Source organism: Cibotium barometz, chromosome 21 (assembly GCF_041138505.1).
Source record: "Cibotium barometz isolate CiBa-2024 chromosome 21, ASM4113850v1, whole genome shotgun sequence".
NCBI classification, from domain to species: domain Eukaryota; kingdom Viridiplantae; phylum Streptophyta; class Polypodiopsida; order Cyatheales; family Cibotiaceae; genus Cibotium; species Cibotium barometz.
The window spans coordinates 23636208-23657933 of record NC_141066.1 but is presented as its reverse complement, the minus strand read 5'-3'; the positions used below and the strand labels follow the sequence as shown (position 1 = coordinate 23657933).

General features: G+C 45.5%; 1 protein-coding gene across 1 annotated transcript in view; it reads left to right on the top strand.

The window, feature by feature from the left end:
• Positions 1-20401, top strand: part of LOC147626973 (uncharacterized) — a 34825-nt gene extending 14424 nt beyond the window's left edge. The window contains exons 2-7 of the mRNA XM_086815546.1: positions 17349-17476; positions 17644-17829; positions 17945-18028; positions 18123-18194; positions 18388-18510; positions 18804-20401. Of these exons, the coding sequence (XP_086671672.1) occupies positions 17349-17476; positions 17644-17829; positions 17945-18028; positions 18123-18194; positions 18388-18510; positions 18804-19835 (1625 nt within the window). The 3' untranslated portion in view covers positions 19836-20401. The remainder of the gene's footprint in view (positions 1-17348; positions 17477-17643; positions 17830-17944; positions 18029-18122; positions 18195-18387; positions 18511-18803) is intronic.
• Positions 20402-21726: the final 1325 nt, after the last annotated feature.

Here is a 21726-nt window from a genome sequence, read left to right as displayed (position 1 = left end):
CATTTTCTGTGACAACATTAGCAGTATACAGCTGGCCAGGAACCCAGTTTTTCATGCTCGCACGAAGCATATAGAGGTCCACTACCATTTTGTCAAAGAGAAGGTTTTGGGAGGAGACATTGACCTTGTTTATGTCAGCACATCTTTTCAAAGGAATCTACCAGACTCCTTTCATACTGGGGAAATGTTCGGGTTGGTGACATTCTCCCTAGTTTCTTAAAAGTTGTTCGCAACTTTAAGCTTCAAGCCATGTATCCAAGATATAATCATGTCCCATCAAGTGTGTTATGAAAGTGGACACTAATTTACAGATTAGGAAACTAATCATATGGGGTTAGGGGGCTCGAGATCAGGGAGTAGGAAGTTGATAGGGTTCCAAGATTGATAAAACAAGGTTAACAGCCTTTTATAGAGCGAGTTGGCTATTTTTTTTTTCAACTGGCCTTTGGCCCAAGATCCTTCCATGGGTCCACCGGGTGAGAGAGAGAGAGTTGCCTTCGCTTCAGTCCACTAGGTGAGAGAGAGAGAGAGAGAGAGTCGAGGGCCTTCGCTTGGTCTGCTGGAAGAGAGAGCGAGAGTTGACCGCTTGCCGGCTGCCCCTTTCCCAAAGACACCGCGAAACATTTCACTGCTGAAACGATTCATTTTGGAATGAAATGTTTCACCACGGGAAGGTGGCCAGTGAAATGATGGACCGAAACGATTATATACATAAAATCTGAAGGTTGGGCATGGTGCCAATTTCCAAAAGAGCTGAAAGTATACACAGTGCACACCTACAGTTCAATAATCAATCAATCATAACCCTCAAATTGGTGGAAGAATTGGGCAACCAATATGGGGGTTTTGCCCAAATCGGAATCAAACCTGAATTTAGGGGTTTTGCCCAAACCCTCGAATTGGTGGAAGAATTGGGCAACCAATTTGGGGATCCAAATTGAGATTTGCTCAAATTGGGCAACCAATTAGGGGATTTTGTCCCAAATTGGACAAAACTCCCAAATTTGGGCATCGAATTGAATGCCCATTTCTGAATGTTGAGAAGATGGGCTTATAACTGTGATTTTTGTATGTTTTTCTCATACTTAATAGAAGTCTCTTTCTTAAAAAATAATAAAAAAATTACCCACCTTGAAACGTTCTACGTTTCACTCCATGCATGAAACGTTTCACCAACGTTTCGTGTTTCGTGTTTCAAGGGAAGTGCAACGCGTTTCATGGTGACCCTGCCCTTTCCCCACGTTGACGACCGTCGTCGTCATGCATGCAAAGGCACCAGCATACGCTAGAGTTGCACATGTGGCCTGGGATGCCTTAAGGTACTCCTTTTATTTTAATGTGTCTAAAACCCACGAAAATAATATTGGGCTTCTTTGTCAAAGTCACGCAGCACAGCAGCACGCACACCACCCTAGGGCACTGAGCAATGTCGGTGGTTGGGCTCCCATTTCCTAGCGGTTTCTCCCCCCCAAAAACCTAGCCACAGGACATCTCTATGACAAGGTGCCACCACACCCTATATATGGCTCTTCGACTTCCACAACTTCTAGTCATGCGATAACCCGAGAGTAGCTACGAGAATTGCCACCTCCATTACCCTCCTTCAATTCGAGCACCTTTATCAAACAGAGGTTAGGACCACCCAAGACCGCTATTTCTCTCTCTTCTCTCCATCTCTTGTTTGCGTTTTCCATCTACTAGTTCCTGGAAAGGTGTTTAGGGTTGAAAGAAGACACAGAGCTTCCACATGTGGTGCAAAAGCCTATTGGGGCGTGCTGTGACAGATTCAACCATGTGTCCAAGAGATAAAGATATAGAGAGAGGTGAGAGAGAGAAGGGAATAGGGATCTTGCACAGTACAACACACTGAGCGGGGAACAGGCCCCCCCCCCCCTTTCAAGAATTTATTTAGGAACAATCCATGGGCACGTTGGCCAGGATCAATATAATCGATGAATACAAAACAAACAGATATGCTGATGTAGGTGTCACGTGCACCCTGCACTTGGATGCCACGTAGACACATCTTTACAAAAGGTGCAGGACCTGGGATGGAAAACTGGTCCCATGTGAGCGCAGTCCGGGACGAGTCAGCTAGGGATCCATCTCAGTGGTCCGAGTCAGTCAGGTGTGCATTGTCCTGCACAGGAGTCCAAGGTTAGGTGTGCACTATCTTGCACATGAAACAGTGCCAGTCCGCGCTGTGAGTCTCCCTCTGGAATGATGTCAGTGATTCTGTGTATCTGGTATGGTACTGGATGCTAGATCGTTGAGTAGGTAGTTAGGGTTTGCTTTTAGGAAAAGGGGCTAAGCCCATAGGGCTACCCCGAGTCTTTGTGTGGGCATGGGAATAGTGTAAAACTACCCCCATGAGGGCCAAGAAGGCCCTGGCTAAACCCACCAGCCATGGAGGGGCGGTAGGACAGCCCTAAGGGCAGGCTAGGGGAAGCCTACAGACTGTACAGCCTAATTATGGCTGTAAGGGCAAGTATGGGACAGCCCATACAGGCTGCCCAGTCCCCAAACAGCCTTGAAACAGTGCCCAAACCTGGCTTACAGCAGGCACCTGATGCCCAGCCAACAAGGGAAAGAAGCGCAGCTTTTTATGGGATTTTTCTAGCATTTAATGCTAATATTCAGTCGTGGGACAGGATTATTGCTGGCCGCCTGGACTTAAGCTGGCCAACCGCTATTTATGGAGTAGTATAAATAGTGAGCCCACAATCCCATTGAGTTATCTCATATTTCACCAAGAGCCAAGGCAAACAAGAGCTAGACAAGCCAAGGAGTTGCTAAAGCAAAGGGGTGAAGAACTGCAGGTCAAGGGCAGAGATTTCTTAGCCAAGAAAGGTCAAGATTTCTGTATTTTCTTTTCAGATTCACATCATTCTAATAAAGCAAATACACCATCCGTGGTGGGGGCCCTACAGAGGGTATTTGGGACCCAATACTGTGTCCTCTCCATCTCTCCCTCTCTCTCTATTTTCTGCACATCTTTATTCAGTTTTGTGTGTTAATTCCGTCGTGAAAAGTGTGCTGATTTTTGAGCATTGAAGTTACTGATCTTCTCCGAAGCTTCCGCATGTTACAGTGGTATCAGAGCCTACTTCAAGTGCAAAGATTCAGCAAAGAAACCAGATTTTTTTCTCGCTCGTGTGGTTGGTTTTCAGATGCCGGTGGACTACCCCTTTCGGAGTGACTCCTGTCCCTCGAAGGACGGTTGGTTTTCAGCCTCCGGAAGCCTCCGGACATCTCCCACACAGAGAGTGGATGGTAAGATTGTGCTCCAGAAAGGAAGTGCGTTTTCCTGCTATGGCGAGCTTCGACGACGAGAGAGACCAAGAACCATGGGGCCAGAGCGCACCAGGCAGCCCAGCTAGGGCACCAGGCTTGAGTGTTACAGATATGTTCCAGCAGATGATGCGAGCAATCGCAGACCAGACAACCAAGTTGGACGAGGAGAAGGCACAGATCTTGGCTCTGGAAGAGCGTACCCGTTCTCCAGCATCGCGTTTTCCATCTCCTCCTCCCTCTCCTTCCGTATCCCAAATTCTAGATCCTCGACACAAGGACCCTCTCCCAGGGTCACGACCGCAGTCAAGCTCTTTGCTTGAGTTGCAAATGCGTGCATTGGAGATCCGACAACGTGAAGACGAAGCCATGCGACGCGTGGAACACAAGCATTACCTAGCAGCTTTGGACGCCAGATTGACACCGGCGGCGCCCTCGAATCATTTTTCTGAGAAAATGAATTTCAGTAAGTATAATGGTAAACTCGATCCCACAACTCTTTATTCATAGTTACATCAATTTGAAGCTTACTTTGCTGCAGTTAGAAAGACAAATACTGACAGAGTGATCTTAGCCAGTTGGTATTTGGAAGGTGAGGCCATTCCTTGGTGGACTCAGTGGGCTCATGCCCACACCAGATTAGGTATGGCAGCTTATGTGTGGGACGAGTTTGTCCGCGACCTTAAGCAGCGGTTTCTACCGCCCCACTACCTTGAGCGACACGAAGACGAGTTCAGGGGAGCGCGTCAGAACGCGCAACCAGTCCTTCAGTTTGCCAATAGAATTTCGACCTTATGTTTGCAATTAGGCTTATCTGATTTGGACAAGAAAGGGCAGTTTTTGTATAGCATTGACACGCAAATCCAATGGGAGGTGCGTATGTTTAGGCCAGCCACCTTTGAAGACGCACTCTAGTTTGCGCAGAGTGCAGCAATGAAGCATAATGGTGGCAAGCCCAAGACTTCCCAGCCGGCTTCTTCCAAGGCTACGGCCTCGGGGAGCAATGGCCAGAACCAGATGGGGTCTTCTGCAGGACAGAGCCCGGGAGCCTCTGGCTCCAAGAACTCGAACAATACGTCTAAGCTTACTCCAGACTAGAAAGGGGAGGCAGGCAAGACATGTGGCAAGTTGAGTGCTGAGGAGCTTTCTCAGTACAAGGAGGGTAGATGTTTCTTTTGTCATACAAAAGGACATACTTCTCGGGATTGTTCTAAGAAGCCTCCAAAGCCTGCCGCCGCTGCCTCCACAGCTTCCGTGGTGGTGAGCTCAGCTCCCACATAGACCCCAGTGGCTATCCCTAGTTCTTCAAACCCCGGTGCTTCAGTTGGAGCAATTGTTAGCCGGAAGATCGAAGATAAGCAGAAGGGCGCCCCTGACCAGGAGTATGAGCGCAACGAATTGCTCAAGTCCTTTGGCTACATAGGTGGCCAGAGAGTCGTCGTCTTGTTTGACAACGGCAGCACGGAAGATGTGGTCACAGAATAGGCCGCTAGGCGTGCCCGTTTCAACCTGACTTCGGTGGACAAACAGGTTGAGGTTTTTAGCACAGGCATGACAACGAGCGTCAAGTATGAAGCTCTAGGTGCTAAGTTAGTTATTCAGGGCATAGAATTTGTGCATGATTTTATGGTTGCCCCTCTTGTAGGAGCAGACATAATTTTGGGCATTCAGTGGTTTCACAAGTTTCTTCATGATGTCAAGTGGGACAAGCACACGTTCTAGATCAATCGGAATGTGTCAAACGCCCCAGTGACTATTAAGAGTGAGCCAGGAATTCCGAACTTTCCGCTCATAAGCCACTTGCAGGCTAAGCGAGCAGTCAGGAAAGCGCACAGTGTGCGATGATATACATCCAGACAACCTAGACGGTATCTAGTGCTTCCGAGAAGTACTTGGCTCTCCATGAAAAGTTCCAGAAGATTTATCTTCGGGACAGCCTTCCTTCCTAGCTCCCCCCGTCCAGACCGGAGGACCACAAGGTTGACCTCCTCCCAAGCTTGGAACCCCTGAGCAAGTTTTCGTATCGCCTTTCCAAGGCAATGGAATCGGAGTTGGACCGCCAACTCCAAGAATTGTTGCAATCTGGCTTCATCCGCCCCAGCGTGTTGCCATTTGCAGCCCTGATCTTATTTGTCAAGAAGAAAGATGGGTCTTCCCGTTTGTGTGTCGATTATCGTGCACTCAATAAGCTGACTATCAAGAGTAGATTCCCGATGCCTCGAATTGATTATATTCTGGAGAGGTTGAATGGAGCAAAGGTGTTCTCGAAACTTGATTTAAAGAGTGGGTACCACCAGGTTTGGATTGTGGAGGGGGACATCCCCAAGACAGCCTTCTGTACGGAACGGGCCCACTATGAATTTGTGGTTATGCCATTTGGCTTGACGAATGCCCTAGCTACATTTAACCGCATGATGATGCGTGTTTTCTGGGATTTGATTGGAAAGTGTGTGTTCATATTTCTGGATGACATACTGGTATTTTCAGCTATGGTTGAGCAGCATGACATTGATGTGGAGAAAGTCCTTAAGTTGCTGGAAAGCAACGAGCTCTACGTCAATGAAAAGAAGTCGGAATTTTATCTGTTTCAGGTGCAGGACTTGGGATACATAATTAGTGCCGAAGGCATTCGACTTGATCCGGCTAAAGTGGCCGAGATTGTAAATTGGGAAATACCTCAGACAGCCTATGACATCAGATCCTTTGAGGGTATATGCCAGGCATACTCCACCCACATAGACAAGTTTTCTGATCTCTCGGCGGATCTCACTGATCTACTAAAGGGTGTGAAGACAAGAAGGCAAAAGATTCTAACGACTCGACGAGCGTTGGAGGCATTCAAGAACCTCAAGGTGGCTTTATCAGAAGCGCCTTGTAGCACTTGCCTCGTGGAACGAGCCATTTCAGGTGATCACCGATGCGAGTAACATCACAATTGGAGGTGTATTGCAACAGAATGGTCATCCAGTAGCTTACATGTCTCGTAAGTTATTGCCGGCAGAGAAAAACTACTCAATCTATGATCGTGAACTCCTAGTAGTTATACAGGCCTTGAAACATTGGAAACATTTTCTGTATGGCCGTGACTTTGAGGTTCGCACTGACCATCAGGCATTACACTGGATTCAGAACAGTGGAGTGATCCACAACACCGCTGGAGTCAGAAATTCCAGCAATTCGGTGGTATGATTGAGTACCTTCCAAAAAAGGCCAATCCAGTGGTCGATGCTTTGAGCAGGAAGAGACAAGTGACTACGATTTAAACCACTAGACTCGATCTTGTTGGTACAAGACTAGATGACATGAAGCACACGTACGCGGATTCCGAGGAATTCGGTACATAGTGGGAACAGGCATTTGATGCCACAGGACCATGCCACTTTCTGATACGCGATGGTTGGCTTTTCTACAAAGGCCGACTGTGTGTCATGAAGTAGTTCAGGGTAGCTCCTCTCCATGATGCCCATGACGCCATTACAGATGGTCATAGGGACATGAATTCGACTTTGGAGAAATTGGGACGGCAATATTATTGGCCAAAAATGAGGCGAGATGTGTTTACATATGCACAACGCTGTGATATTTGTCAAAAGGTGAAAGCTCCTTGTGGAAAGAAGATAGGGTTGTTACAGCCCTTGCCAATTCTTGAGGGTCCTTTCCAAGATATTTCAATGGACTTTGTCACGAATCTGCTCCCCAGTCCGAGTAAGCGTAATATGTAGTGCTTAACTATTGTTGATAGATTTAGCAAATTTGTTATGCTTATTCCTTGCAGGGCCAATGTGACCGCCAAGGATGTTGCCCAGTTCATTCGGCATTGGTACCCGATTGGCGGGATTCCTAGGATCATAGTGTCAGACCGAGATGCCAAGTTTACCAGTCATTTTTGGAGGGCATTGTTTGATAACTTTGGTACTAAATTGATTTTTTCCAGTGCATTCGACCCACAGACGGACGGCCAGACAGAGATATACAACCAGTTGGCCTTTGATGTGCTGAAGTGTTATGCCCACGATCAGCAAGGTAAGTGGGAATCTTATTTGCCTTTAGTTCAAGCTATTTTGAATGATTCTTTTTCTTCAGCTATTGGCAGGACTCCATATGAGGCAGCATTTGGAAGACCTTTCCAGTCTCATTGTTGACCAGGACGTGGTCTTCAGTACCTGAAGCGAACAGAGTAACGGAGTCTTACCAGGAGATTTTAGAGTCAGTTAAAGACAGGTTGGCTAAAGCGCAAGAGGCCTACACTCGACAGGTCAATAAAGACCGAAGGGATATGAAGTTTTCAGAAGGGGATTGGGTTTATCTTCGGATTATGAAGCAAAGGTTGAAACAGGTGGGCAAGCGATGCCCAAAGTTATCTTTCAGGAGCTTCGGACCTTTTCCCATTAGGAAAGAGATTAATGAGGTGTCTATGCAGTTAAAGCTACCTCCGAGTTGGACTATGCACGATGTGTTTCACGTCAGTTGGTGAAAGCCATATGCAGGTCCTATCCCTTCAGAAGTAAACGACGAAGCGATATTGTTGATGAAGCAGAAGTTATGAATCCAGAACAGATCCTTCTGCACCGTTTCAAGCATGGCTCAGGCCGAAGACTAAGACAGTTCCTCACGAAGTTTCAGGACCGAGGGACCCACGAAGCAGTATGGCTTGACAAAGAGTTTTTCGAAGACTATTCGGCGTTATTGACGGATTATTTGGAGGCTATGCAGCTTCTGTCCAGTTAAACAGAAGGGGATGTCATGTGCATCCCGCACTTGGATGCCACGTAGACATATCTGTACAGAGGGTGCAGGACCTGGGATGGAAAACTGGTCCCATGTGAGCCCAGTCCGGGACGAGTCAGCCAGGGATCCATCTCAGTTGTCCGAGGTCAGGTGTGCATTGTCCTGCACAGGAGTCCAAGGTTAGGTGTGCGCACATGAAACAGTGCAGTCTCCCTCTGGAATGATGTCAGTGATTCTGTGTATCTGGTATGGTACTGGATGCCAGATCGTTGAGTAGGTAGTTAGGGTTTGCTTTTAGGAAAAGGGGCTAGCCCATAGGGCTACCCCGAGTCTTTGTGGGCATGGGAATAGTGTAAAACTACCCCCATGAGGGCCAAGAAGGCCCTGGCTGAACCCACCAGCCATGGAGGGGCGGTAGGACAGCCCTAAGGGCAGGCTAGGGGAAGCCTATAGACTGTACAGCCTAATTATGGCTGTAAGGGCAAGTATGGGACAGCCCATACAGGCTGCCCAGTCCCCAAACAGCCTTGAAACAGTGCCCAAACCTGGCTTAAAGTAGGCGCCTGATGCCCAGCCAACAAGGGAAAGAAGCACAGCTTTTTATGGGATTTTTCTAGCATTTAATGCTAATATTCAGTCGTGGGACAGGATTATTGCTGGCCGCCTGGACTTAAGCTGGGACTTAAGCTGGCCGACCGCTATTTATGGAGTAGTATAAATAGTGAGCCCACAATCTCATTGAGTTATCTCATATTTCACCAAGAGCCAAGGCAAACAAGGGCTAGACAAGCCAAGGAGTTGCTAAAGCAAAGGGGTGAAGGACTGCAGGTCAAGGGCAGAGATTTCTCAGCCAAGAAAGGTCAAGATTTCTGTATTTTCTTTTCAGATTCACATCATTCTAATAAAGCAAATACACCATCCGTGGTGGGGGCCCTACAGAGGGTATTTGGGACCCAATATTGTGTCCTCTCCATCTCTCCCTCTCTTTCTCTATTTTCTGCACATCTTATTTCAGTTTTGTGCGTTAATTCCGTCGTGAAAAGTGTGCTGATTTTTGAGCATTGAAGTTACCGATCTTCTCCGAAGCTTCCGCATGTTACAGTAGGATATGGATGTCAAAGACTCGCAAGAATCTCTCATCGGGCTAGTACCAGATCCAAAATCCAATGAATCCAAGTACAAATCCAGATGTCCAAGTCCAAGTCCAAGTCCAAATCCAATGAATCCAAGTCCAAGTTCCAAGTCCAAGAATCACTCGCTTATCCCATGAGTAATCTCCACAACTCCTACAGCCTTGTCGATGAAGAAAACCATGTAAAAGCTCTTTTTGGCAAGAAAACTGTTAGAAAATTTATTTTAATGGTTTTCGGGCGATAAAAAACTCCAAAAAACAGTTTTTAGGTTTTTTGAAGCAGTCTTAGGATTTTTGAAATTTTTTAGGGTTTTTGAAATTTCCAGTCTGTACAGCTCCGCACATGTCCGTACAGCTCCATACACGCGTCGGTATCGCCCATGCATATGCCCATACAAGTTTAGGGCTGACCGTACATCTGAAAAGCAAGTTAGAGAAGGTGTTGATGGTGAAGAAGAAGCTCTCCATGATCAAATGATGCCCACACATACACTCCACAATCTCCTTCATGATGCTACAAGAGAGGTTCAAGCCTTTTTATACTTGAAGAGGGCTTTGCTTGTTGCCAAAAGCTTAACCAATCTTTTGCTTTTGCCTTTTTTCCTTTGCTTTCCACTTTATAATAAAATATTACTCACTTTTGTCAAAGTTCTTTAACTTTGCTTTTCTAACTTTAGGGCCTTGCTTTTCGGCCTTGGAGCTTCTTTTTGAAAAAGCGGCTTTCAGCTTTTTGGTCCGGCTTAGTCTCCTCTTGCCAGTGGTGCCCTTGGCTCGCAGTCAACCTAGTTTGACTTTTTGCTTTTTCTTGGTTTTTGACCAGGACTGGTGCTTTTCCTTGAGCAAACCTTACGGTCCCTATCCCCATGCCTTCTTCCACATGTTTGGTGTCCGAGCAAGGGTTCTAACTTCTATCATTTGAAATAGAGCTAAGAGGGCCAAATAGTTACATGTGGCACTGTTACCATGTAATATATCATATATGCCAATAATAGAGGCCCCCCTCCTTTGCTCTCAGTCGCACAAAGGTGAATAGGGTCATCAAGAAGGACATGGTGATACTGGATATTCAGAGGACTTGGCGTTCATTGGGGGGCAAAGATGGCCTTCTACAGAGATCATCTTCTTCACTTGACAGAGGATGGTTACATCATGTGCCCATGCTACATGGACACACATTTGTCATTTGGGCTGTAATATGCGATTGGACAGATTCGCACCTCATCCCATCAGTTGAGAGTGGAGATAACCAGGTATGGGTTGGGGGAAGCTGCACCAACCAAAGAACATGATATGCCAGCTTTATCGTATAGAGGCCGAGACAGGGGCCCACTATACTATTGCCTCTTCCAAGACGGATTTGGACCACTTTCCATGATCATGGCCCAGACCAGAGATGCTTAGGGCTCTTCCCTTTGGAGCTCCGCAAACACAAGGAGTCCTTATTGCAACCCAAATCAGCTGCACCCGCTGATGGGAGAGTATTAGGGTTAGGTCATGTGGGAGACATACACAGAGAAAACAACAAGGGAGAGAGAGAGAGAGAGAGTTGTGGGGATAAGTCAACTCATCAATAGCATGAGTGTGTGACTCCCCTATCACACATGTATATTGCACTAGTACACATAGTGCACTTAGTACTTTTAAAGTACTAAGTGTACTATGTACTATAACTTATGGGCTTGTACACACTATAAGGGTGGGCATAACGCCTTTACCCCAACAACCTCCCACTTAAAGGCAAAGTGCCCTTAAATGAAGGAAAAGAAAAATCAGCATGTACATGATAATATACAAGGCCATATCAAGGCTGAAACTGGCCTCATCCAATGCCCATCAAGTGTCTGCAATGAGCAAACCGCTCCGGAGGCAAACTCTTTGTCAACAGATCAGCCGGGTTGTCATCCGTATGAATCTTAACAAGCTGAATTTGCTTGTTCTCTATCACCTCTCTGATGAAGTGATACTTCACATCCACATGCTTCGTCTTTGCATGAAAGACAGGGTTCTTTGCCAACTGGATGGCACTCTGACTGTCACAATGCAACAATGGAATATCCCCTGTATAGCCCAAATCAACCACTAACCGAGATAGCCATAATGCCACTTTGCAAGCCTCTGTGGCTGCAATATACTCGGCCTCTGTAGTAGATAAGGCTGTGCACTTCTGCATCCTGGATATCCATGACACAGCACCTCCTGTGAATGTAAACACATAACCGGTAGTAGACTTCCGGTTATCTGGATGACCGGCATAATCTGAATCCGTGTAACCATGCACTAATGCATCCTGTTTGCCAAAGCAAATGCACATATCTTGTGTGCCCTTCAGGTATCTCATGACACCTTTCACTGCTTCCCAATGCTTCTTGCCAGGGTTGGCCATGTATCTAGAAACCACTCCCACTGCAAATGCAATGTCCGGCCTAGTAGCAACCATGGCATACATGAGACTGCCACATGCTGAAGCATACGGAATCTTGGCCATATCAGCCCTGTCTCTATCTGATTGTGGGCTGTCCATAGCACTGAGTTTCACATATGGAGGCAAAGGAGTACTAGTCTTCTTCCCCCCGTCCATATTGAACCTCTGCAAGACTTTGCCAATGTATTCCTTCTGAGACAAATACAACACATGCTGATTTCTGTCCCGAAGTATCCGCATACCCAAGATGTGATTAGCATCACCCAAATCCTTCATATCAAAGGTTTGATGCAGCCTCTGCTTCAAGGCATCCATCTCTTTACGAGATTTCCCGGCAATCAACATATCATCAACATACAAGATGAGGATCAATAGACTGCCATCCAAAGCTTTCTTGGTGTACAAGCAGTGATCTATGTCACTTCTCCTGAATTTCTGAGATTTCATGAATGTATCAAATTTATGATACCATTCTCTTGGTGCCTGTTTGAGCCCATAAAGACTCTTTTTCAGCTTGCATACAAGCTTCTCCTTTCCACTCACTGCATAACCCTCTGGCTGCTGCATATATATCTCCTCATGGAGATCACCGTGAAGAAAAGCAGTCTTCACATCCATCTGAATCAAGTCCAGATCATCATGCGCAACCAAAGCTAACACAGCTCTAAGTGTGGTCATTTTGACCACTGGAGAGAAGATCTCATCAAAGTCCACACCATATTCCTGCTTAAAGCCCTTAGCCACTAACCTGGCTTTGTATCTTGGCTTTGCATCTGGTGCAACTTTGAGCCTGTAAACCCACTTGCATGGCAAAACCTTCTTGCCTGCAGGCAAATGCACCAACTTCCAAGTTCCATTTTTATGCAGAGAATCCATCTCTGACTTCATGGCACGCTCCCATAGAGCTTTGTCTGCCCTCTGTAAAGCCTCTTTATAACATGAGGGCTCCCCACAGTCAGTGAGCATCAAGTAGTCAATCCCTGGAACAAACCTGTCAGGGGCTCTGGAGGGTCTTGTGGACCTCCGTACCCAATGACCATCATTTGCAGGTTGCTGTCCAGCCTGCATATCACCCATTGGTGGCTCCTGTTCCATGCCATAAGGCTGAAATATCATGCCCGGTATTTCCTCTAACTGTGGTATATCCATAGGGATATCTTCTGCCATATCTGGCTGTCCATTTGGACCATTTTCAGCACCATTTAAGGGCTGGTTTTCCTGCTGTAATGGCTGATTTACAGCCCTTTGTTGTTGTCCATGATGTCCATCATCATCAAAGATGACTCTGCCAGGCTCCTGTTGCCTTGCAGGCTCCTTATACATGCATGTTTCATCAAAAATGACATCATTGCTGCGTATGATCTTTCTATTCACGGGATCCCAAAGTCTATACCCCATTTCACCTCTGTCACCATATCCTAGGAATATGCATTTGTGAGACTTAGGATCAAGTTTGGTGCGCATTTCCCTGCGTATGTGCACGTACGCAACGCAACCAAACACTCTCAAGTGCTTGTATGACGGAGGCTTCCCTGTCCATACTTCTTCTGGCACTTTCCCACCAAGCCTCGTGTTAGGTGACCTGTTTATAAGGTGAACGGCTGTCATAACAGCTTCAGCCCAAAAACCATGAGGTAATGCAGCATGTGACAACATAGAACGGACCTTCTCTTGTATGGTCCTGTTCATCCTCTTTGCTGTCCCGTTTTGTGGAGGATCATAAGAAGTAGAGAGCTCCCTCTTGATGCCTTTAGCATCACAAAAGTCCTGAAACTGTTTGGACATGTACTCTCCACCATTGTCGGAACGCAAAGCCTTCAGTGTTTTGCCAGTTTGATTCTCAACAAGAGCAACAAACTTCTCAAACACTGAGAATGTATCACTCTTCAAACGAAGAGGATAGACCCACACCTTGCGTGTGGCATCATCTATAAAAGACACAAAGTATTTTGCCCCTCCCAAAGAAAGCTGAGGCATCTCACATACATCTGTATGCACAAGCTCTAACTGAGCATCTTTCTGTCCAAGAGCTTTCTTGTGGGGGCACTGTAGTTGCCTACCATATATACAATGCTCACAAAATTGAAAACTTGAAAACTTTAGAGAAGGCAAGTAACCCAAACGAGACAATTGCTCCATTCCTTTGACACTCATGTGTCCCAACCGGCTATGCCACATAGAGATTTCCGGCAGCTCGGTTGCATTTACATTAGCATGGTGACAAACACCTGCATGCATAAAGTAAAGAGTGTCCACCTTAGAGCCTCTGGCAACAACCAGTGAGCCCTTACTAATCTTCCACTTTCCACTACCAAATGTGGTAACATAATCAGCATCATCAAGCTGTCCAGTAGAAAGCAGATTCTTCTTGATCTCAGGCACATGCCTGACATCATGGAGCATAAGCTGTGAGCCATCTGAAAACACAAGCCTCACATCACCTCTGCCAAGAATCTTGCATGCATGGTTATCACCCAAATAAACCACTCCTTCATTGCCAGCAGTATACCTGACAAACAAGTCTCTGCAACCTGTGACATGAAAGGAGGCACCTGAATCAATGATCCATGAGTGCATACCATGACCACCTGTAAGAAGTGAATGGGCATCAAGTGAAGAAGTAAATAGGACCTCATCCTCACTGCCACCTGCATGTGACACATTGATTTCTTCAATCTTGACTCCACTTTTGCCCTTTGGCTTTACATCTTTGGCTTCATCTTTCTCTTTGTCTTTGCCTTTTCCCTTTTCTTTTTGATCATTTTTCCATTTGTAGCATTGCTTTTTAATGTGTCCCTTTTTGCCACAATAATGGCATTCCAAATCCTTTTTGGAGCGAGACTTGCTCCTTCCCCGTTCTTGGCTTTTACCCCTTTGCTGGGATCTCCCACGTGCATTCATTGCATTGGACTTTCCAACAGAGTTGTTTTTCCTGTTCATCTCTTCTTGAAGAAGAGCACCCTCAACATCTGCATATGACAGCATAGCATGCGAATTGCTAGTGGCTGTCCTGAATGTGTCCCAACTCTCTGGCAAAGTGCATAACAAAAAAGTGGCTTTGAACTCATCGTCCATTGCCAACTTTTGATTTATAACTTGGCTGACAATACCATTAAAGTCATTTAGATGGGCTGTCATAGACGCCCCTTCCTTCATCTGAAGACCTATGAGTTTCTTCAACCAATACACTTTGCTTGAGGCACTTTGTTGGGCATACAAGTCCTGCAATCTCTGCCACATTCCCCAAGCTGTCTTCTCTTCACGAATGCTGAAAAGTAATGAGTCTGACACAGACAACATGATAGTAGATCTTGCCAGCTCATCCATATCTTCCCACTCTTCAGCAGTAAGAGAAGCGGGCATCACACCCCTTTCTTTGATAGGCTTGTGCTGCTTTTTCTGGAGCAACACATTGTAGCACTGGGTTTGCCAAATATCATAATTATGCGAGCCTTCAAGCTTCTTCATACTGTGCTGTGTCATGTGCATCAATGCTGCGCTGGTTCCTGCGCCAGCTTCCACCAGCCGTGCTTCTGCGCTCTCAATTTGTTGTTCTCGCTGCTTTTCTCTCCAGCTAGATGTTGCGACTGGCCATTTCTTTGCCTTCATGCTCTGCGCTCCTTGCGCCAATGGAAACCTCCTATTGATGCTCTGCTGCAGGCTCAATGGCGACCATCTTCTGATACCAGTTGATGGGAGAGTATTAGGGTTAGGTCATGTGGGAGACATACACAGAGAAAACAACAAGGGAGAGAGAGAGAGAGAGAGAGTTGTGGGGATAAGTCAACTCATCAATAGCATGAGTGTGTGACTCCCCTATCACACATGTATATTGCACTAGTACACATAGTGCACTTAGTACTTTTAAAGTACTAAGTGTACTATGTACTATAACTTATGGGCTTGTACACACTATAAGGGTGGGCATAACGCCTTTACCCCAACACCCGCTTGAGGACTAGCACAGAGAGCTCTCATTGACTTCTACTAGACTAAAGCTCCGAGAGTTCATCCGCCCACTACACCTGATCTCCAGGTTGATGCAAGAGCCCGGCCGAGAGGAGTGACTAGACAGAGCCATCAAGCTATGCAGAGCTCGACGCCCCCGATCCCATGGCCTCCACCCACGCTCGCATCTCCACAGGAGGATCAGAGCCATCATTTCCCACCACTATAGGACTTTCTCCCGCCGGCTCAGCTTTACTACATTGGGTACCATGATGTGGCGCCCTATGCGGGATATTTTAGGGTGATGTGAGAGCTTGACGCGTTTTGTATTGGGATCAGCTTTGGCATTTCAGCTCTTGTTCCGTTCTTTTATTTTTAGTACCCATGATGATGTATTCCGTGGACATGATGAAATCTTTTGGTCTCATAGGACATTTTGGCCTTTTGTAGACGTTAATATGACTTTCTTTCTTTCTTTCTCTCCCCCCACCATGGAGTTTCACCCACCATATAGCCATGGGCTGCCAAAAACCCTAACCTAGGCCCTACACCTTCAAATGGTATCAAAGCTAGGGTTTCTTGCACCGCCGAGCTAATCTGCCTTCAACAACCCAGCCCACAGCACTAGTAGAGCTCTTCATTATTTAGCAGCCCACAAATCTGGTCCCACCTCTCATCCTCCCACACAAAATCGCTTGTTTGCAACCTGTTTTTGACCTCTTGTGCAGCCATTCGCAGTTTGTGTGCAGCCCTTGCTCCCCTATTTTCCCTTGTTTGCAACCTGTTTTTGACCTCTTCTGCAGCCATTCGCAGCTCGTGTTCAGGCCTTGCGCTTTCCTTGTCCTCCTTGCCGTCTCTTCTCCTTCTCTTCTATTCCTTGCCTTCCTTTCTCTTCTCCTTCTCCCGCCCTTCTCCTTCCCTTCTCTTCTCCTTCCTTTTCTTCTTTGAAGCTCCATCCATGCCAATTCCCTGAGTCCCATCCCTCCAAAAGCTTCAACATCTTTTGGTCTTCCTATTTTGAAGTTTTGAAGTTTCAAGCTTTTAAATTCATGAATCATGATGTTTTTTGGTCATCCATATCCAATGTTCATTGTATGTAGCGGTGTCTAAATTTTGTAATTATATTTAAAGAATAATTAATATTTTGATAACATATCGGTTTTTCAAGTCTAGGATGGAACTTCATTAATCTCGAAACGTGTCTTGTGATTATGTTGTGGCCCCATTAAAAGGTTTCCCACATTATTTTAAATTAAGGGCAACTACATGGAAATCCCATTCAAACTATTAGGCTTGGCGATCTATCCTGTCCTTGGGTTTTTGGGGTGACTTGAGAAGACCCAATGCATAACACAGAACATGCAAATCCCCTAGTCAAAAAAATCCCACATCTTCCAAAGGCTTTGTATCCATTTTTTCATGTGGGAAATTAGGAAAAGTCGCAGCCGGTGACATGTGACACAGGGTCATTGAGTGTTTTGATAGGTAGGATGCACTAAGGCACAGTAGGCAATGCATGTGATGGACGAATTAGTGTCCGGAGGCAAAGGCCTATGAGAACGTGTAGGCGGGGAACAAAAGATCAAAGCATGGAGAAGAGATTTGGAGCAAGAGAAATTAGCAGCATTGGCCTGGTTGTTGGATCCAATTCTAGTGTTATGTTTGTAACTTTGTGGTTGTGCCAAGTGTGATCAAATGTGTCTAGATTTTTAGGCCGTCCCATTTCTTGAAGAAATGATGGTTTAGAGGTGATTTTATGGCATTAGGTATTTTATTTTATTAGTGTTCTATTGGCTTACACTTAGCTGGTCTTTTGTTGTGTCTCAGTGCACGATTCTGGCCAGTTTTTCCAGAGTAGGGGCCAAGAAAAGCCATTTAATAAAGTTGCCAGCGAGAGTTTTTACAACATGCATGGACCTCCCGAGTCCCGAAAAGTGGAGATACCTAACGTCAAGGTATGTAACAGACATATCTCTGCTAACTTGCCATTAAGATTAGCATGTGTTCCAAGCCTTCCACCCCAATTTATCCAGTTGTATATATTACTTCATCTGTTATGTAGTTTTTTGGAAAGGATCGTATTATGTAGTCATTTGGCTTCTAATATACCATTTGACTGCAGGTTGGCCTTATTATCGGGAAAGGTGGGGAAACTACCAAGTATATACAGCAACAATCGGGGGCGAGAATACAGATCACAAAAGATACGGACCACAACCCGAATGTCCCTTTTCGCATGGTAGAGTTGATGGGAACTCCTGATCAGATTAATCGTGCAGAGCAACTGATTCAGGATGTAATAGAAGAGGTCAGTTCTATTTTTTTGAAGGGTGTCTGTGTGTGTGTGTGGTGGATGGATGGTGCGTGCATGTGCACCCCAAACGTTTGTGTATGTCTCTCTTACAAGTATTCCGTCCATGCAGGCAGATGCAGCAGCCATGAATCCTAGTTATGCTGCACATTCTTCTGCAGGAGAGCAAATCCAGATGAGCGTTCCAACTAACAAGGTGAGGGGTCTCCCCATAAATAGCCAGCTGATGAGAATTTACGAGAAAAACTTTGAGGAGTTTCCGGAGACCTTTGCGATTGTGATTTCAACAGGTTGGCCTGATTATTGGACGGGGAGGAGAAACTATCAAAAGTTTGCAGAGTCGAACTGGGGCACGGATCCAGGTGTTTCGTAACTGCTCTTTTGCATTAAAATGCGACTTCTACACACAGACATTCACTGTATGTGTGTGTGTGTGTGTGTGCGCGCACACACACACACACACAAACACAAACACACACACACACATCTAAATACACGTGTGTGTATGTATTTTTCACTTTCACTGGTTGGTATTAATTTCTTCTGTTGTCACAGCTTGTTCCTCTTCCAGGTCCTCCTGAATATCATGCAGGAGTGGCTGAGAGAGTGTTGACTTTGATGGGCAGTAAACAGCATGTCGATGAAGCTAGTGAACTTATCAAAGAACTCATAAGTGAGGTATGTTTCAGAAGCCAGATCACGCATGAGAAAATAAGGTATGTTCATGTTCTTATTTTTAGTGTCTAGGGTTTAGACACAAGAACATGGCTTAGATTACATGCAGGATGAAAAATAAGTTATGTAGCATAATGCTGTTTGACACCATGATGTGGAAAGATTTGGTTTCAGATGGCATTATGATTGTTGGTGAAGGTGTGATGCATGTTTTTTCAGGCTTTTAAAATCAAGTGCCTTTGTTCATACAGATTTTTCTTCATGGGTTTGGACCTAATGTACTTGTCCACCTGCAGAATTGGGCAAGAGGACCACCAATGTATGGGGGTTACAGTCAAGCCTACAAAACGACTCAAGGTCCACCACAGTGGGGTCCTTCAAGTGGGCCACCCATGCAACAACAAAGCTACGACTACCAGCAGGGCTATCAACAGCAGGGATCATACCATACAGGTCCACCTCAGCAATATGGAAGCTTTCCTCAACAGACTCCTACTGGTTGGCACCAGCTGCCACCTGCTCCGCCACAGCAGTTCCATCCAGCTGGCAGTTATGGCTATTATAATCAACAAGGTCAGATTGGATACACTCAGCCGCCTCATGGTGGAGGTTATGAACAGCAAGCATCATATGTAGAACAACCTCCTGGGGCTTCACAGGAAGTGTACGGGCAGCAAGTGCCTGGCCAGCCTGAGCCATATGGACAGATAGGCTCACATCAAACCTACAGGCCGCCTGACATGCCTCCTTATGGGCTTCCAGGTGTTGCTTCCACAACTTTCACACAAGGGCCTTCACAGCAGGGTTACGGACCGCCTGGAGTAGGAGAGCCAGGATATGGGCAACAAGGGTTGGGCCAGCAACTTGATTCCCAACAGGGACCACCTGGAGGAGGGCAGCCAGATTATGAACACCAACAAGCTCATGAGGCACGAGATCTAAGGCAGCAAGGTTATGGACAAGTGGGATCAGAAAACGAGAAGCAGAGCTCAGAGTATAGTTATGATGGGGCTAATGAAACAAGTTATGGACAGCAGGAACCTTCACATTCCTTGTATGGACCACCTGGGCCAGGTCAACATGATACCAGTCAGGGGGAACGGATAGCAGGCCAACTGAACTATGGGCAACCAGGAACAGGTTATTGGAATCATAGCTCAGCGCAATATAGTTATAGCGGTAATGATGCTAATCAAGCCAGTCATGGGGAGCAGGTACCTCAGCAGTCTGGATATGGGCGACAGTCTGGCCAACCTGTATATGAGCAGCAGCAAGACGGACTCCAGCCACCTACCAAGCTTGTGTATGGTGGGCAGGAGTCCTCTTAGCATGTGTACTCAATGCATGAAGCCAGGGTACCTAGTTCTGGTTATCAGGGACCTGCTGTTACACACCTTGGGCAGGAACATGATTTGTAGCCAGCCTATCTCCGCTAAGGAGGAGTATGAAAGGGAGGGACCTCAAAACAGTCAAGAGCAGCTTAGGACTGTGGATGACATAGCTTATGGAAATGGTTATTCTTACAATGGTCAATATGATTCTGGCAACAAGGGTAGGGCAGAAAATGAAGGTGGAGATGGACAGGCTACAACTGCAAATGCAGGTCCACATCGATGAAGATCAAGAACCTCAGAGATGATCTTGCTATCCTGCCAAAGTTCGGGCTTCCATGTTTCTCAAGCTGATCTGAAAAGGTGTGCATCTTGACATTCAGTTTGCTTGCTAGCCTTCTTGCAGGATGAAGGCCGTGGCTCTGAATTTCTATTACCTACCTTTATACAAAACTAATAACGAAGACATTTCACTTGTGTTCCACTATGGTATTTTGTTTTACTTTCTGGTACTCTATTTTGTTTTTCTTTCTCAATGCCATAGCAGTTAGCAAATTTTTTCAGGAGAGTTTTGAATTGTGCTTTTCTATCTTCTAGAGGACCTGTTGCATCAGCTCTTGATGGCATGTTGTGATCTGAAGCTTGTGGCTGTGATGAGAATTTTTTCTGTTGTATTTTGTAATGAACTCACGATTATAACTTATTATGTTTCCCTGTAAATTACATGCTACTAATATCTCTGTTTTTAGTTTGGCTTTTGGTAAATGCAATGTTTTCCTCCCCCTTGTAGTCAAAGTTGAGGTTTCTCCCCCATGTAGTCAAAGCCAACGTTTTTGGTCATGCTCATCATGTGTGCCAGTGTTGGCGTGTTTCCTCTTCAAAATGTATACAATTTCAGAAAGGACCCTTCTCTTCTTGCTAATGATTGGGTCGTCAATGAGTAACAACCAATGGTCAATCGTGAATGACCAACTGTCAACGGTCTCTGACCTTCAAAGGTGATAGAGACAAAGAAGTCCTAACCTTTTTGCTGATGATTGGGATGGTCAACGGGCAACAATCAATGGTCAATCCTGAATGAACAATGGTCAATGGTGATTGATCAACGGTTTCTAGTAATGATTGATGGGATCTTTTAAGTTATACTTGAAGGAATGCCAATACTCCTGATAGGCTCTGAAGTTTGCTCTATTCTTATGTACATATTACCGTTACCTAAAAGCAAGTGAGAATGTGTGAGCCAATTGATGATTTGCTACTTTTTTTTCCCTTGCTTGTTTGAGAAGCACATGGCCCAAGTGAGGAACACAGGTGAAATATGGGGGTCAAGAAAATTAGTTGGCTTTGACAGTGGACATGTGGACTGTAAATGAGGTTGTCTTAAATACAGCCCTAAGAATTAAATTTTGCTAGGTTTAAGATTGTGATAATTTTTTTGACATTATAAGCTTGGGATTGCTTGATTCATGATGGCAAGGGTTAGACATCACGTCTTCTACAAATGTCAATGTTTGAGAGAGGAGTGTGGAATTGTCTTTAAGTAGATGGCACAGGAGAGTTTTGATGATCAAGCAGAGAATGTACATGTTGTGAACACTTATGATTCAAGAGAGTGCTAAAGCTTTGATTAAAAAGAGGGCTAAAACGTATGATCTTGGATATATTATCCACAATCAATAGAAGCTCGAGTTCAAAGATAGTTCTCTATCACTTGTAATAGAACCTTAGGTGAAGGATTCAAAGGTTGGAAATAAATGTGAATCGTTAGGGCTGAAAGCTAAATCATGGTAGGTGTTTCATTGCATCATTTAGTAGTTAGTGACTATTTATTGGTCTGTAATGCTTCGAGAGTGAAAGAAAGGAATATGGAGGTATGTTTGTAAGTTTT